The 18,852-nt window shown below is 44.8% G+C and overlaps 1 protein-coding gene across 3 annotated transcripts in view; it reads right to left on the bottom strand.

Annotated features, from left to right (window-relative positions):
* NUP153 (nucleoporin 153) overlaps window positions 1-18,852 on the bottom strand; it is a 442,622-nt gene that overhangs the window by 150,116 nt on the left and 273,654 nt on the right. For all 3 annotated transcript variants that reach the window (XM_086965112.1, XM_086965111.1, XM_086965113.1), the window contains exons 8-9: window positions 12,621-12,671; window positions 7,872-8,012 (exon numbers count right to left, since the gene is read on the bottom strand). In XM_086965112.1, the coding sequence (XP_086821238.1) occupies window positions 7,872-8,012; window positions 12,621-12,671 (192 nt within the window). The remainder of the gene's footprint in view (window positions 1-7,871; window positions 8,013-12,620; window positions 12,672-18,852) is intronic.

Raw genomic sequence — 18,852 nt, 5'->3', positions numbered from 1 at the left:
TTCCTCTGAATTGCAAGGCCCCCATGGACCTTGCAGTTTCGTTTTCCTTTTTCAGCTGTGTGAGTTTTTCATCCACTGGTGCGCCAAAAAGTGTCTCCCCGTTGAAAGGGGTGCTAAGAATGTTTTGCTGTACCTCTGGCTTGAAGCCCGAAATCCTGAGCCAAGCCTATCTTCTCTCAGGGACTCCCAACATCATCAGCCTGCTGGACGTGTCTGCTCCATCCAAGGCAGTTTTGAGGCAGGCATTTGCCACCTTCTTTCCTTCCTCCACCAGGTGTGCAGCTCTTTGCTGGTACTCATCTGGTAGGTGCTGCAGCAGCTGTCCGATCTGATCCAGGATCTGGTACTGGTGACTGTTCAGCAGGGCGTTTGAGTTTGCCATGCTCCAGTGCATTGCAGCGTTCCTTTCCATCTTTCTCCCAGTCAGGTCCATCCTCTTGCTTTCCTTGTCTGGAGGTGGCCCTGAGGTCGTCAGGACATTAGCCCTTTTCCTGGCAGTCGCCGCAATAATGGAGTTCGCTGCAACAGATCCTCTGATGTATGGAGGGTCCTTGGTGGAGTGTTTATATTTCTTCTCCGTCCTAGGCGTGACGGACCTGCATGTCGCTGGTTCCTTGAACGCCTCCTTCCCCTGGGCCATGACACTCAAGCATAGGGAGGTACTGGCTCCTAGTCTGCGTGGGGGGCAGGGTCTCGAGAAGGAAGTGAGCTTTAGGCTTCTCCTCATCTAGTTTTACTTCAAAAGCTGTTGCCGCGTTCTTGATGACCATATTGAACACCCCAATGTCATCTGGCGGTGAAGGCCTCGAAGGGTATGTGTCCACGGCCTCTTCTGGGCTCTCGGTGTCGAGGTCCTGCCACTCCAGGTCCGGTGTCCCCGAGGATGCTGATCCGAGGGTCGTCCGCTGATAGTCTTCCCCCTCCCTCATCCTAGTATGAGGCTTCTTCATCAAGGTGTTACAGGGCCTCGGGACACTTCGGCGGCTTCTCGGCCTCGAAGTCCTCCTCCTCTTCTATTTCCACGACCACCGTGCTTTGCTTCGACAGGATGTTGAAATCTCTTCATTTTATCGTCAAACTCCTTCTTTCGTTTAAGGATGGCATCCATCTCGGCCTCAAGCAGTCTTTTCTTCCTCTCCATTTCGGTGGCCTGTTCGGCGTCGAAAGGTTTGGCTGCTCTCTTAGTCGTAAATCTAGACGTCGAGATGGACTTAGTCGGCGCCGAAGCCATCTTCGGGCCCCCTCTTTCGAAGTCGAACGTTCCTTTTCGTGGACGTGCTTCGACGACCTTGGCTTTACACCGGTCTTCGCCGCCTGGGAGTCCTTTTTGAAGGATCCGCTGGGCATTTTGTCTTTGGATGCAGCTGCGGCCGTCAAGATTTTCGGCGCCAGTGCTCCCCTCTAGGACTTAAACTCTGTTTTTCGAGAGTCCGCCTCAGATTGTCGAGGCTCTTTTGGGGCTTTAGGGGTCGTAGACTCGCCTACCTTTTTAGAAGTCTTGTTATCAATCTCTACGACCGTGTAGCTGCCGTCTTCTCCGGCGGAGTTATCCTCATCGTCGCCAGAGAGCCCCATGTCCCGGAGGGATGGCTGTTGTCTTGTGGCCTGCATGTTGTAGTTGTCCGGAGAGCCTTCGGTGTGAAGTCGGAGCAGGCGTTTTAGTCCTTGCTCTCGTGGTCGACCGGTAGGCAGAGGTTGCAAACCGGGTGTTGATCCTTTTGCGTATATTTGTGGTGGCAGTTACGGCAGAATTTAAAAGGTGTGTTGTCCATGTCGCGCGTTCAGGGGGCCCCCTGCGCGCATTCTCTGTCGGACGTAGAAGTTCTCCTTAGTCGTCCCGGTTCGAAGTTGTTATACCTCGTCGTCTTTGCAGGCTTTTCCTTGCAAAAGCGGCTTATCAGTGTCTTTTCCTCCAAAACTCTGGAGCCACTCGTGGAATGATCCAGACCCAACGGCAGAAAAAAGAATCTGAAGATTGCGCCCAAGGGTGGGAGCTTCCGCAGGAAGCGTGCCAACGTCACAAGAAGGACACCAAAAGATGGGACGTTGACGCCCACCTGGGCCACGGAAAAAAGGAAAGACTAAGATTCCGGACCCAACCACTACACCGCGGAATAATGCACAGCATAGTGAATCCAAAAAGATTCACACTGCAAAACTGGCAATTCTATGGACTGATTGATGTGGAAAGTGAATATGACTTTTGGCATAAATTTAGGGTTTGTACGAAGTACTACTTTATTGTGGTGTATTTGCATGAAAGGCTCCTGAATGGTTAGTGCCTGTAGCTCACTCACTCGCGTGAGGGAGGTAATAGCAATTGAAAATGCCACCTTCCATATTAAGAACTGTAGTTCACATGAATGTAGGGGTTCGAAGGGGGGTCCCATGAGTCTGGTAAGTACTACGTTTAAGTTCCAGACTTGAGAAGGTGGATGCCTTGGAGGGATAATTCTCTTAAGTCCCTCCATAAAAGCTTTAATCAGTGGGATTCTGAATAGGGACACATGTCTGTTTTGAAGATATGCTGCTATAGCAGCAAGGTGTAGCCTTATAGAGGAGTATGCTAGGTTACATCTTTGAAGATGTAGCAGGTAACAGATTACATTTTGGATGGAGGCATCGAATGGATTGATTTGGTTATTATTGCAATAAATTAATAATATTTTCCATTTAGCTGCGTAGCATGCTCTGGTAGTGGGACGCCTTGCTTCCTTGATAATGTTCATACAGTCTGGAGGCAAGTTAAGATATCCAAACTCTAAGACCTCAGGAGCCACATCGCTAGGTTTATCTGATTTAGATCTGGGTGCCTGATTCTCCATGGTTCTGTGTTAGCAGTTGTGGTGAGAGACGCAGTTTTTGGTGAGGAACCACTGAGAGTTCTAGGAGCATTGTGTACCATGGCTGTCTTGCCCATGTGGGAGGAACCATGATCATTGTGAGCGACTGTTGCCTTAGCTTGCGTGACACTAATGGCATCATTGGGGTTGGTGGAAAAGCGTACGCAAACCTGCCTGACCAGTTCATCCATATCGCATTGCCTTGTGACAACGGGTGTGGGAACCTGGCGGTGAAGGACAGGCATTTTGAGTTTGTTTGTGGCAAACAGATCTATGTCTGGATGTCCCCACTTCTGGAAGAATGGTTGGAGAACTTGAGGATGAATCTCTCATTTGTGTACTTGCTGACTGTGCCAGCTCAGTAGGTCTGCTATCTTGTTGTCTATTCATGGGAGGTGTTCCGTCAGGAGATAAAGGTTTTGTGGAATTGCCCACTTCCATATGCTCTGTGCTAGGTGAGATAGTTGCAGAGAGTGTGTCCCCCCTTGCTTTTGGATGTAGTACATGGCTGTCATGTTGTCAGTCTGGATTAACACAGCCTTGTTGCGTACGTATTTCTGAAAGGCATTCATTGCTAGAAAAACTGCTAGCAACTAAGTGATTTATATGTAGTGTCTTTTGTTTGACTGTCCAGCGACCTTGGACTGTATATTGAAAGAGATGGGCTCCCCGGCTTGTCAGTGATGCGTTGGCTGTTAATACTACCTGTGGATCTGGCTCTTGGAACAGTCGCCCCTTGGAAAGGTTTTGTGGGTTCCACCACTGCAGAGAGTGGTAAGTGGGACTGTCTACCAACACTAGGTCTTTTAGTTGTCCTTGAGCTTGGTTCCACTGGCGTGCTAGGCATTCCTGTAAGGGGTGCATCTGAAGCAGAGTATGAGGGACGATTAATATGCAGGAGGCCATCATGCCTATAAGCTGCATGAACACTTGAGCTGGAAGGGAGTGTTGTGGCTGAAAAATTTGAATGAGAGATTGTATGTTGGCTATCCTGGCTGGATTTGGATATGCCTTTGATACTGAGGTGTCCATTGTTGCTCCCAGATATTGCTTTATGTGGGAGGGTTGCAGACGCAAGTTTGGGTAATTTATGGAAAATCCTAGACTGTGCAGTAGATGGATTGTTTGTGAGGTATGGCTGGCACACTGTACTTGTGAGTTGGCTTTTATAAGCAAATCGTTGAGGTAAGGGAACACATGGATGTGTTGCTTTCTGAGGTGTGCTGCTACTACTGCTAGGCATTTTGTAAAAACCCTTGGTGCTGTAGTTACCCCGAAGGGGAGAACTTTGAATAGGTAGTGCTGACCCTCTATTGTGAACCTGAGGTATCTCCTGTGAGCTGGATGTATAGGGATGTGAAAGTACGTATCCTTGAGGTCTAGTGTGGCGAGGAAGTCGCCTTGCTGGAGTAGTGGGAGTACCTGCTGTTAAGTGATCATATGGAAATGATCCGACAGTATGTATTGGTTGAGAGGTCTGAGGTCTAATATTGGTCTGAGGGAAACATCTTTTTTGGGAATGAGGAAGTATAGAGAGTATACCCCAGTCCCTTGATGTTGTAATGGGACTGGCTCTATGGCGCCCTTTTCTAGCATGGATAGCACCTCCTGTTGTAACAGTGTGATGTGTTCTTTGGACATTGAACGGCGTTTGGGCGGTATGTTGGGTGGAGTAGAAGTGAGTTTCAGGCAGTAACCATACTGGATAATTTGTCCCACCCACTTGTCTGTAGTGATAGCGTTCCAGACTGGTATGAATTGATGATATTCTGCCTCCGCTTGGCAGTAAGTGGTCTGGAGGGGGTGTGAAAAAGTCACTGTTTGGTGGCGGAGGAGGCTCGGGTGTCATTATTGCCACGTCCTCTGCCTTTGTTATTGTTCCCTCTATAACCTCCTCTATTGGAGCCTTTATTAAAGGTGCCCTGTGTAGTGCTTCTGAATGACGATGAGGTTTGGGATGTGTTGCCTCTGCCTGAGCCTCGAAAGGAGGAGTGACAAAAGGAGCTCCTAGACTGTTGGAATTGAAGTGCGCACATGGACTTAGCGGTGTCAGTATCTTTTTTCATCTTTCCTAAGATGGTATCAACCGCAGGGTCAAATAAGAAATCCTGATTTATGGGTTGATTGAGTATGGTAGATTGCACTTCATTTTTAAATCCAGAAATGCGGAGCCAGACATGCCGGCGTAGTAACACACTAGTGTTGACAGACCTAGCGGCTGTATCAGCTACATCAAAGGTGCATTTTATGGATGCGTTAGTGATGAATTTCCCTTCCTGTATTAAGTCGTTTGCTTTTGCCTTATAGGGTTCTGGTAGGTGTTGTAATAATCCTTCCAGTTGGTCGTAGTGTGCTCTGTCATAGCGTTCTAGGAGAGCTTGGGTATTGGCAATTCTCTAGGTATTTGCTGCCTGAGAGGCCACCCTTTTCCCTGAGGCTTCTAAAAATGTTGACTCCTTGTCAGGAGGGGGAGCATCCCCTGTTTGAGAATTTGCTCTTTTCCTGGCGTTAGATACAACTAGGGAGTCTAGTGGTAGCTGTTATTTAATATAAGAGGTCTGTAGGGGCCGGTTTATATATATTTTTTCAATCCTTGGATTGAGGACTCGCGCCTTGGCTGGGTCTTTAAAGATGTCTGGTGCGTGCTTTAGTACTCCTTTTAGCATAGGGAGTACACATACACTCTTCTCTGATGTTGGGAAGGTGTTGAATAGAAAATCCACCTCTATAGGTTCAGTGTGCATGTGTAAGCCATGATACTGAGCTGCCCTGTCCACTAGCTGGTTAAAAACGACAGTGTCGTCAGTAGGGGATGGCTTTGTGGGGTATGGAGAGGGATCTGTTATGGGTTGTATATAATATGTGTCATCAGGATCATTATGGTCAGTCCATGTGTCATCTTTATTTCCTTGATCATCAGTTTGTATAAAGTCATCCTGAGGATCTTCACCCATGTCCTCTTCCTCAACATAATCTACAGGTGTGGGAAAATATGGAACATAAGGCATGCCTTTGAAAGGAGGAGGTGTGAAAGGTCTTGAAGGGGATGTGCCAAAGTCCTTTCTTTTAGGAGGAACAGGAGAATGTGCTTCAGTGTCCAGTCTTCTCTTGTTTTTATTGTAAACTGATATATGTCCTGTATCAGGGTCTATATGCAGTCTTTGTTGTTCTGGGTACACTGGATCTGGATGAAAAAGTTCTTCCACTGTCCGTGGATTTGGCGCAGAAGATTTTTGATCGGTCGCCTTTTTATGGCGAGTTTCAGATTCTGGGACCCTTGGAGCCTTTTTCGGGTCGACGGTTTTGTTTGAATCGAGCGTCTTTGTGGGCTGGACGTCCTTTGTATGAGGAACAGCCTTTTTCGGATCGACAGCCTTTCGGATCGACAGCCTTTCGGATCGACAGCCTTTCGGATCGACAGCCTTTCGGATCGACAGCCTTTCGGATCGACAGCCTTTCGGATCGACAGCCTTTCGGATCGACAGCCTTTCGGATCGACAGCCTTTCGGATCGACAGCCTTTCGGATCGACAGCCTTTCGGATCGACAGCCTTTCGGATCGACAGCCTTTCGGATCGACAGCCTTTCGGATCGACAGCCTTTCGGATCGACAGCCTTTCGGATCGACAGCCTTTCGGATCGACAGCCTTTCGGATCGACAGCCTTTCGGATCGACAACTCTGCTGGTGTCGACGCTCGTTCTCGGCTCTGCGGCCATTTTTGAGTCAACAGCCTTCTTGTGCTTGACGACTTTTTAGAGTTGTGCTAAGGGCACTTTGGAAAGTGTTTTGCTCCGTCCCGGGGTACCAGAAGGCTTACCTGTGGTCTTCAGAGCCGAGCCGGAAGGCGGGGCTTCTGAAGCGGTGTTTCGGTCGCGGCTAAGGCTTTTGGGCAATGCTTTGACCGGAGCGTTTTGTGGAGGTGGAGGCGAGGTAGGGGCTTTTGTACTCACAGTTTGCTCAGTGTGATCTGGTCATCGAGTCCGACTGGTCCTCTAAGGTGACTATTTCAAGGTCGGAGTCCGCCGCTTCTAGGAGGTAATGTTCGTCGTCGAAAATGCTCTCCGGGTCTGGTGCCTGGCACTGCAACTCTTGTTGAGCAGCTCTTCGGTTCCGGATAGTTTTCTTCGACCAGAACAGAGCACAAGCTGGACAGTTTTCTTAGTTGTGCTCTGGAGATAGGCACCTGTTGCATACTTTATGCGTATCACTATATGCAAACTTAGATGCACACTATGGGCATCTTTTAAACGGGGTCCTTTCCATCAGCAGGAGGCCCACGTGGTGTCGAAAAGGCCAAATGGCCCGCGTCGACTACCGGAGCGAAGTGGAAAGTCTTGTTGAGTCGAGGGATACCGAGCGAAAACAATACCGTTGAATGTAGAAAGTTTTGGCCTTGGAAAGTTGTAAAACTTCGGTCCCGAAGTTGGAGCTGTCGAAGTGCATCCGAACCCATTGGGGGAAAAAAACAATCTTAAGATGAAGATGCCAAGGCGCACTGTAGTCCAGGAGAGGAGTCACCTATCTCGTGATACTTCCAAGACAACACGGTGCAAACACCCTGACCCAACACTAGGCGGCGATCTATGCTAAGATATGAATTCAGCAGCCCACATGCTTCAAACACAATCTTCTCTAAAAGAAACTCTTCTTGGGTAGAACACGTAAAATAAATTCTAACATTTTCCAGAGATGGTGAATTGCAGCTGTTTATGTACTGCCCCAGACATCTAGGGAAGCCTGAAAAGCATTCTGGTAGGATATGGGATTGCCTGCAGCAGACAGCATCGAGAGCTACCCCCACCCAACTCCCTGTCTCCAACTTGACAAATATATGCACATGGGATCCCATTCAAGTCAACACCTGAAGCCTGACTTGTGAAGTCTCTCATACACAATGCAGTCTATTCTTAGGTGAGGTTTTTTGAGGGATCCCACACTAAATCTCATCCAGGATTTAAGACCAGCCCTCCTGGAGACAATCCAGACTCAGAAAACGTTTAAATAGTTCTAGTTAATAGAGCACTTACTCTGTCACTCTCTGTTCTTCGACTGATCTTGCTTGCCTGAGAAGCTGGCAAAGAGGGCTTAATGTACAATGACCGGTTGCTAGATACAGAAATCGATTTTGGAGTCAACAGCTTCTGCACTGGAGGGTAGTGAGAATCAATCTGAAAAAGACAAAAAAAAAAAACAAGATTAGAGCTGGGGCCCTTTTAAAGGCTGTGCAATGATGTTGTAGGTCTATATGTTTTCGGCGGATTGGTGTCACTACATCGCATGCCTTTACATCGCATGCCTTTACAACGCGGTTTTTACCACGCAGTCCATTACAACGCATAATGCTTTTAGGCGCTGGATAGTGAATTATTTAATTTACTATTCCAACTCCAGTCCCCTGGATAGCAGGGAAGGTGTTGGATAGTAAATTAAATATATTCCCTATCCTAGAGCGCCCCCCAGCGCAATGCGTTGTAATGGTATGCGTTGTAATGGTTGCGATGTAATGGTAGTGCGTTGTAAAAAATGCGTTGTAAGTGATGTTCCCCGTTTTCGGCACAAAACGTCACGTGTCCCATTTTTCCCTGACTAGAAACAGAGAAATACCCATGATTGTTGAATGTGCAAATTGCCGCACCAGGGGAGGATCCAGTTAATCTCAGTTAAAACAACAAAAGGAATTTAAGCACTCATTTGGCAGAATGTGTTCCTCAATAAAGTGTGTGTCTGCTCAACCAACACAAACCCGAATTAGGGTTTTTACTAAGCATTTGATTACTCAGAAGGTTGTCCTGGCACTAGCGGACACTTTTTTTTTTTAAAGAACTTTATTCTCAGCTGCATTATATTCAAGTGAACATTACAATAAAGCCATCAATGCAACAGCCGGGTTTTATATTTTCACCCCTGTGCATACATCCTTAGCTCTCAACAGTGAGTCAAAATTACAGCAAAATGTTACACAAATCCTTGTCGCATTGTTCCTCAGTATCTTCAACTTAAGGAAATACCGTATCATTAAACAAACATCCCCCGCGCCCACCCGCCTCCCCCCACCGTCTCCCTTACTTGAACTAGTCGTCTCCTGGCCGTCCAATAATGTTATTCATCTAAAGGAAACATTGAGAACCGGGTCCCTCCGGTTATCTAAGGCGCTACTGTATGCTGTCTCGTGGGGTGTAGAAACTTATGATGAATGTCGGTGTGAATAAGGCTGGGGCGGTTTGTTGTTCGTTATACTGAACGTGTCCTTCCTTTTCTAATCCACATGCCCATTGTCCCCTGTTTGTGCTTGATCCTCCTCCTCCATTGTAATGAGCATAGCCTCCAATTCCTGGGATATAGGGAATTTCCGGAGGCCGCGTGTTTCTTCGCTCTGAAGTGTCGTCCCTTCCGCCCTCCCCCACTTCAGTACTTCCGTTTGCCAAAGATGTGTCCCAGGCGGTCTATGCAATTTCCATCTCATTGTTATTGTCCGAATTGCTAGTAGAAACAATCGCAATGGACCGCACACCGCTAGCCCCTCCTCCGGATCACCCCTCGGGACTCTGGTGCATGGAGTTCTTGAGTGGTTCACCCCAGTGGGTGCAAGGTGTGTCCCTGACAGAGAAAACTAAATGACTTAAAGGGGCACTGTTGGTTTCTAAGCACTAGAAAGTGACATCTTTACAAATTCATATCTCTGGTTCCCTACAGTGGATTAATTTCGTTTTGGTGTCATTTAAAAGATAAAAATATGACCTATTTTTATAAATTGGTGTTGGATTTTTATTTTGTGTGGTGTCTTAATTATTTACTGAAATGGTGTTTTTAAATGCTTTACATACCAGTCTTTGAAGTTAAGCCTGTCTGCTCGCAGCGACGTTACCAAGGGTGGAGCAAAGGAATACTTTTCAAAGACCTATGCTGAGTCCTATCATGTGTTAGTGGCCTTATTGCCAGTGGCAGACCTACATTTGCCCCTACCAATAACCCACTTTCCAACAATTACCATTTTGGAGAGTGCGATTCTGCCCATAACCGACAGTGGTAACGTCGTCCAGAACCCCACAGAGGCCCTAAGTCCTGTTATAGCTCTCTTAATGTTCCCCTCTATCTGATCTTCCTGCTGCCTGTAAACCTGGATCCCCAGATATTTAAAAGTATCAGGAGCTATCGGGATCGTGTGGGCACCAAACAATATGTCACCTGGGTCCGGGTATCCCGAAAATAGAAACCATTTGACTTCTCTGGGTTTATAGTTCGGCCTGAGACCGCAGAGAATCTTTCAAATATTTCCTATATATGGGCATGATCTGCCTCCAGGTTTCGGAGGAATACTAAAATGTTGTCCGCGTAAATCGACAGTAGGTGCCGAGTGCCGCAGCTCGGTATTCCTCTATGCCCCATCTCAGTTCTTAGGGCTATGGCCAAAGGTTCTAGGGCGAGCACAAATAACAATGGGGACAAGGGACATCCATGTCTAATACAACGGTGGATTTCATATTTATCTGAGATATGTCGCCCTGTGCGCGCCCTCGCCGAGGGAGCCGTATAAAGTAATCTGATCCATGCCAGGAGGGAGGCCGGGAGTCCAAACCTCTCCAAGGTCGGAAACAAACGACCAGGTTAGGGAATCAAAGGCCTGCCGGAGATCCAAGGCTATGCAACCAGCCATAGGAATTGCAATGGGAATACATAAAGGAAGGGCTGAGATGGATGGTGGAAAAATACTCTCTCAATCTGGTTAATTTGCTACACATGAACCAGTCTGCACATGTAAGAGTGAAAGGTGAACAATATAATAGGTTTCCCATTGACAAGAGTGTTCATCAGGGGGAACCACTATCGGCCTTTATTTGCCCTACCTAATGATCAGCTGATCTGCTGGCTGTGAGAATTCCATTAGTATAAAGGGTTTGTATGTTAAGCCTAGGCCCTTTCTGGTGTCTTTGTATGAGATTTGCCTGTTCACACTGTCAAGGAGTGTTGAATGTCCCTCACCTTATGGACGAAGAAACGGGCAAGCTCCTCGCATTGTGATTGTGACCAGAAAGGGGGTGGAGCTATATTACTTTGGTCAGAGAATTCTTTGGCCACTTTAAAAAGTGTTTTGGAGCAATTTTGGGCCATAGAGATTTTATCAGAGTCGAATGAGGCTCAGTCATTTCTGCAGTGGATGGGATAGTGCTTTAGAGCCCTTTTATATTTGAGGTTTTTATTTTCATTATACAACTTCCTCCAGGACCTTTCCAGTCCCTTACATTCTTTTTTTATCTTTGCGTAGGGCCTAGTTGAACCATGAGGCCAGCAGATGGAGCCTGGATGAGGCTTTGAGTTTGGTTGGCAGGATAGCATCCAGAGAATCTTGAATGCAGTCATCAACTGTGGGTTGGTTTAAATCAACATTCCTCACCAGATTCGGTGATGTGTTCAATAATCTAGTATTGACAAATAAGTCTCGTTTTGACCAGTTTCTAGACATGACTTAGGGTCTGGCTGCCAACAAAGAAGATGGAGTGATTAGGCATAAAATAAGGCACTGCAAAGTGGTCCAACGAAAGTATTGGCAGGCGAGGGTCTGTGGTAAGATCTTTAATGTTCGAGAGGAGGCAGGCATTATGTTAAGTAAAGAATAAATAGAGTCAAGTAAGGGTTAATATTAGGCCCAGGGACAGTGTGAAGTCAGGGTTGTGCAAAAAGGTTTAAGGATGGAGTTAGACATAGATTTTGTGTCTGGGAAGACCTCTGCTAGGTGACTGATTTAAGCAGTTCCATTTAGCAGTGAAGGGGAAGCAGCGGATTTACAGTTATGATTAAAAATCCAAGGGATGAAAAAGATGTTTAAAGGTCTAGAAAATTTCTCACCTCTGTTTTTAAATTTTTTGGATTTTCCATGCAGAGTAAACATTTTGCTACTTGGGTTTCTCACTGAAACTAGGGGGTGGGGCTCTTTCTTCTGGTTGCAAGTCTTAGGAGTTTATTTGTTCCTAAAGACTAAATGACAATACAATACAGAAAGACTGCCATCCATGAGTTGAGTGAGACTACTGCGACCCTAACTAAACCTTTATATAGTCAACCAGCTTGTGTACTGGCTTTCACTATCAAGAACATCCATACCCAAACACTCATACTGCTGTACTGTGCTTTGTGTTGTATTTGTGACTAAACTGAAAAAGTTTGTTAATTTTTCGACCGGTGATTGGAAGCAACAGCTTGCTGTAAACTCCAAGTAGTCCAGAAGTTTTAAAGGCTGACAATCCTATTTAGAGGATTCAGCAGGAATAAGCACAGCCAAAATGAAGATGTCATACAAGTGCTTTCTGCCTTTTGCAATAGGTTGTAGATGAACATGTTGATTTAGGGGCAGATTAACATCAGTTAATAGCAGCCTTTAAGTTCACATCCTGTCATTTTTTAGGAAATGTAGCTTTGTGTAAAGTCGAGGAGATCGGCCGAATCTGGTGTAGCCTTCAATGGGTGTAAAAACAGTGCACCGAGGAAGGTGTTCAAGGGACAGAGGTGCTTGGTGTTGTGACAGGAAGCTTCAGACAGGCACAATACCAGTCATTCCTAGAGAGGTACTGGGCAGCATTTACCAAATACAAGCATTTCACATTACCATAATTATGAGCAGATTTAGCTGCATGCAATTACGTTACACACAGAACATATTCCTCGATCATAAAAGCCTTCACAAAATGGAAAATCCATCAAGTACTGCAAATAAGGCAACAGATAACCGTGAACAAAGCACACTGGAAAGTCCAGCACATCCGGTCCAATTACTGACCAACCTTTTTCCTTGAATGAAATTCTGCTGCATCCAAAAAACTTCTCTCTGGAGTCTAAAACAAATTAATAAAGAGTAGAGTAAATATCAAAGTCAGAAATTCAATTACGCGACAGAATAAGGACTGGAGTGTAATTAAAACTGGTAGATATTCTAGTATATGCATAAAAAGTACAATTAAGCTTCATCTTTACTGATACCCAACATCATCAATCAATCCGCATTTGTTGAGTGCAGCACTCAGCATCAAAGGTTGCACTCCCCTCAGTGGCTGGGCCAGGTGGGGAGACCAAACTAGAGTCTGAGGAGGTGTCCAGCCTGCTGGTATCACCAAACTCTTCATATCAGTTCTCTTCAAGGAAAGGCTGGGCAATATCAGTGGGGTGAAACACCCCATAATCAGTTTCAACATCCCAAAAGGCCATTTCAAATTCTGGCCTGCCAAAAGGAAGGTGCATTGGGTTAGATCCAAAAGGCTGTTGTGGCCTTGTGGGCGCTAGTCTACTTCGAGCAGCGTAGTTGCTGTATCATTGTGATGCCATATTTGGGTCAGCAAAGACAATAGGGTGGGCCTTAGCGCGCCTACACCACCGAGGTACACTACTACACAGTCCTGATGAAAGCCCAGTAAAATGTACACATAAATGGGCAGAAACATGTCGACCCCACTCTAAGTGGAAATACCTAACACATTAGTTGGTAAATTTCTCGACACATATTTTAACTAATGCCTGGCTGACCACAGAATAAAGGTATTTGTATGGTACAGCTCGTCGGCATTTTTAATTCACTTATATTTTTCACACCATTGTCACGAAAAACGAGCTCCGCAGTAACCTGGCGTTGTAGCACACCAGGGAAGCATTCAGCTTCTCCTGGTGGGCCCGATGATGAAGAATGTCACCACCCAAGGTGGTGAGTGAGGGCTTCTAGAAAAAATCCCTAATTGACCTCCACTGTGAACTTTTAGGTTGATTTCATTTTTCTCAAAAAACTGTGCTCAACTCTTTCCTTTTCTGTCGACACTTCTGTTGTTTGACACGTGTTTACAAATAACCCAGCCTTATCGATTACCTCTATCCTAACCCCTTACATGGACCGATCACTATGCTGTTCTATTTCATTGGGCTATGCCTCTTTCTACAACCACTAACACAGCTAGTAATAAACTTGCTAGGAGAGCATGGAATAATGTTGAATCTGGTGCTCTAGAAACCCAGCTAATCCAAAGTACCCCTGTCCCTGAGCTGGAAGCTGAAGGTTCAGCGAGAGGTTACACATCCTGGCTAGAATCTAACTTTACCAAACTAGCCCCTAGGACCGAGGTAAACAAATACTCCATCGGCCCCTTGGTTCTCCGAAGCCCTAAGACTAGACAAACTAGCCTGCAGGAGACCAGAAAGATCATGGCGAAAAAACTATGATGCAGCCGATAAATAATATAAGCGCATGCTAGCTGACTATATGAAAAAAATAATTACAGAGAAGAGTCATTTTTATATGCAGAAAATAGAGGGCAGGAAATTCTAGTAAGGAACTCTTTATAGTCATAAATAACCACACTGATAAAAAGGAAAGAAATGTTAACTGTACTCAAGATTTCTGCAATCTATTGGCCCAGACGTTCAAAACGACGGTAGATCAGATCTACGACCAATTTGCCTCACATATCCCTCACAATGCGGACATAGATCAGGGAGTTAAAGCCATAACACCCTTTGTAAACTTTACCTCTACCTCCCCTGAGCAGGTCACCACCTTTCTCCTAAAAACCAAGTCTGGCTCACCAGATGACCCTTGCCCTCCTAGACTAAAACATAACATTAGTCACATCATTAGTCCTCAGCTATCTGGCATTTTTAAACAAATGCTCTCACCAGGTACCTTCCCTACAATGTGGAAACAGGCATGAATATAACCTCTACTAAAAAAAACAATCTCCATGCAAAGGATCCGGCTAACTATAAGCCTATTGCAAGATTACCGCTGCCTGCTAAAATAATTGAGAAAATTGTTAAAACGGAACTTTCCACATACATTCTAGATAATACCTTAAACCATAGGCAATTTGGCTTCCGTGCATGCCATAGTACCGAAACATCCTTAATGAAGACCACAGAGGAGATTCGTGCCGCACTTGACGGTGGGGTATCAGCAGCTCTGATCCTTCTTGACCTGTCCGAGACATTTGACACAGTGGACCACAACTTACTGATAGAACGGCTGAAAGCTATTGGGTTTGGAGGGAAGGCCATGTCGATTTTAACATCTTTTTTAGCAGACAGGTCCCAGATAGTGCAACTGGGCGATTTTACATCCACACCTTTTAAGCTGCCTTGTGGGGTGCCACAGGGCTCCTCTTTGAGCCGTACACTTTTTAAATATTTATGTATCTGAACTAGCACTCCTGATCAGAAGTTTTGATCTAATTCCTACCTCGTACGCAGACAATACTCAATTGGTTATTTCAACCATTGATAAGGATGTCGATCACGCCAACAAACTGCACGAGTGCATGAGGTCCTTGAGTACTTGGATAAGCAAGCACTGTTTGAAGCTCAATTCGAATAAAACTGAGGTGGTTCTTTTTGAAAGACTGGCCCCTCTTTGGTCACCAGTCTGGTGGCCAAGTATTCTGGGCCCCCCCCTCCAACTCCGGTAGTGAAAGCTAAAAATCTGGGGGGTCATAATAGATGAGAAGCTGGATTTTAAATCACAAGTCTCTAGGGTGGTGTCTTCTGCATTTCTCACAATCGGAACAATGCGAAAAATGCTTCCATTTGTTCTGATAAGCACTAGAAACACTTTCAACTTCCCTGGTTTTGTCTAAACTAGACTACTGTAATGCCTTACATATGAATTTACAGTCTAATCAACTCAGAAGACTGCAGTCGGCACAGAATGCTGCAGCTAGATTGGTGCTAAATGTCCCCAAACATGTATAGTATGCGGTCCGTAAGCGCCTAGACACCCAAAGGTATTAGTGCGCTATAAAAATTGTGATAACATAACAGATCTGCAACCGTTGATGCAGAAAGAAAGGAAGTGACGTAAACATGATGCATTGTAGATGCATCGTAGTATTAAATGATATGTAAATGCCCAGTTTCAGATTTCTGCGATGAAGTCAAACAACTCCTAAGAGGCGACCAATGGGAACAATGAATGTATCCTTGGAACATGCATACTTGCTATATAAGCCCGTCCGAATGGGAAGAAAGTTACTGAAAAATTAGGGATCTGGCCCGACCTCCAGAATATAGCTGGCAGTCTTCTGCTACTGGAGAGCAGCAATAAACACACAAGTTCACTGGCAGTATCATCAGTGGAGGGGGCCCTACTTGTTAAGTTAGGACGTTCCATTTGGTCTTTTTGTTATTACCTTTCAAACAGCGTAAAGCGGAGGTGAAATACAGCTGTATTGTCTGCATGATAAGATCATCACTGTTGCCATGTGAAAACATTCATGAAAATGGAAAACTGAACACATCTTTGACAATTGTTACATGGTGTGAATTACAATTTGAGCTTCAAAGCTTGTGTTAAACTAATACTGCTATTTGCACCAAGTGGAAGAAGAAAAAAATGTGCTTCTCAAGCCAGTGCCCAGCCTGTTAGGAAAGTTTATGTGGCTCATGTCAATGCAGACTGCAGCACAACATACTACTGTTCTATGAAACAGGTGTTTTAGGTTTGAATTGCAGTTGGTGGTCCTTGGCGTTGCCACATGTTGCAGCTGTGTCAATTTAGGAGAGAAGGCCACATTCATTTGTGTGTCAAGACGTACATCTGTTACATGACATATACATTACTCAAGTCCCTCACTTCAACTTTCTAATGCCTGGAGGTTTCCTTGCCAAAGTAGCGCAAGCAATGAATGAGCAAAATGCTGTACTTATGAACAAGCGTCTCCTGCACAAGAAAGCATACATTCAAGAGTTTAATTTAACAGGCATGCTGCACCTTGAATGCTCTATTTGGACACAAGCACAGCTGTTTGTTTCCATATAGAATAAGGCCCAGCTATCTTTAAAAAAATGTTAAATGTTTTATAAGAACATAGTGTCAACTCTGCAGTAGTTATTACAGCAAGCAATACAATGTCAGCCTTGGGCACTATTACATGGAGGTAAGTGCAAGAGACTGAATTTACAATAGGTAATGCAAAAGCTATAAGGCACCTATTAGAAGAGTAAATGTGTAAAATGTCACGTGAGAGACTGAACCAGAATTCCACATGACAAATGCATAACATGCTAGCTGCTCCATAACCACAAATCCTAGTAAATGTCCTAGAACTTCCTCAGTAGCATATACAATGTTTTCATCAGACAGACTATTGCACCAAGCATCACATAGGGAGGCAGTATCTGATTGTCTCACAAACCTGCTATGTGATGCATGGCAACAATAAGATCCACAGAGGCTACTGGACATAGGTCAATATTTCATCTGTTCATGTTTATACTCAGGGTGCCCAAACTGTTATAATTGTTTCATAGCACTATAAAGGGAGATATTCTAAATATTTTGTAGCGCTTTGCGTATTTCACAGGAGCCTGTCTAGCCTCAGGTATCGAACTGTTAAGTGTAAACAAGATAAAGTTCCATTCTCAAGGTTTCAAATCACTTAATAGTTTTATTTCTTCAGGCATCTCCGATTTGTGATAATCTGATGAGGTCCCATCTGTGGAATCCATTCAGATGCTTTAGGTGTCTGCTTAGTTCACTATCCCACACTTGTGAATCTAAAGTGACCTCTGCCTTCTTGCGCTGGTCTTCCATGCACATACTTACCTGGCTGCGGTAGACCATACAGTATTTGCCCCAGGACCTCCTTTTGCCTCCCTAAAATAGACGCAGAATATCCATACATTAAAGCACTGCCAGGAAGGATGCCCAGATGTTCGACCCAGAGTACTATTCCCAAATCTTAAATGCCTCATTTGGCATTATAAATGAATCTAGGAGTAACCCCATTCCATAATGTATGAAAATCAACTGAGGGGGAAATAGCACTCTCCTGGGAACCAGAAAGTAGCGTTTTTAGATGAGATCTAGGAGACTGGTGATAATTTTTTTTACATTTTTGCGTAAACGCATCCAGCATCGGTGAGACAAGTGTGTTACGTCATCCTTTAACAATGCCCATTAAGAAAACTACAAAAAAAAAAAAAAAAGATTTGCACCACAATCCCACACTGTACTAAGGGGTACGAATCTAAATGCTGTGCTAAAGAAAAACAAATGCATTTGCCAATATCTTTGGGGATATAAATTCCTAGGTATTCAAAACCTTCTCAAGATACTAGTCAGGCAATCAAGATAAGGTGGTGTCTAATCCATATGTTACTTCACCCAATTAATCCAGAATCCAATTATTGTCCAAAGCTCCAAATAATATGCATTGTCCTGTCGATGTAGTAATATGGATTAGCCACGTACCGGATTAGCAACTGGCATTTAAATGCATTCTGTTTTACGTCCAAATATTTCAACTTGTTATCCTTTGTGATCCAGCCAGCCAGAGGATCCATAACAAGGGTGTGAAGCAGTGAGGAGAGAGTGCCTCTGTGTGCCTCTGCAAGTCTAGATGTGCTGACAGCAGCCCATTAACATTTATAGTAGAATGTAAAATAACCCAAGAAATAAAAATTCAGGCTATATCTATCTTTTCCAACATGGACATTCCACAGTCAAAAGCATTCTTAGGATCAAAAGGAAATATTCAGGGCAGGTTGCTCCAAACAATGCCCCTATCCTTAGACAATGAAGTAGTCAGGTTTAATCTTGTGGAATGTGCAGGCCAGAACTCCGTTTGGGCTGGCTAGACTACACGAACCTACGCATAAACACCACTTGTGATTAGCAACATGGCTCCTGTTGAGGTAATCTGTCCTGTGGTGGAGCACTCACTATAGAGATCAGAAAAGAGGACTTTAAGCACGAGAAGCTCTTATAAGCATTTAAGGAAAAATGTAAGTAGACCGGACCACTCAGATGCACGCAGGCAGAGGGTGAGCCTCAGGAGACCGCAATATGTTAAATTCCAAAATGTCAGTCATAACATGAAGCTCTTATAACTAAAGATTCTACAACCTAGACAATCTATGAAAATAAACATCCTAACAATACACAATCACAGGCATTGAGATGTGAGAGTTGCTACAGCCATTCTGCGCTGCTTGTTGCAGAACCACACAGAAATCATGTTGTTTGGACTTTACTGCCCTTGA

The sequence above is a fragment of the Lissotriton vulgaris genome, chromosome 4_1, assembly GCF_964263255.1.
Source record: "Lissotriton vulgaris chromosome 4_1, aLisVul1.2, whole genome shotgun sequence".
NCBI classification, from domain to species: Eukaryota; Metazoa; Chordata; class Amphibia; order Caudata; family Salamandridae; genus Lissotriton; species Lissotriton vulgaris.
The sequence above is the reverse complement of the archived record's forward strand: the minus strand, read 5'-3'. Positions and strand labels throughout refer to the sequence as shown.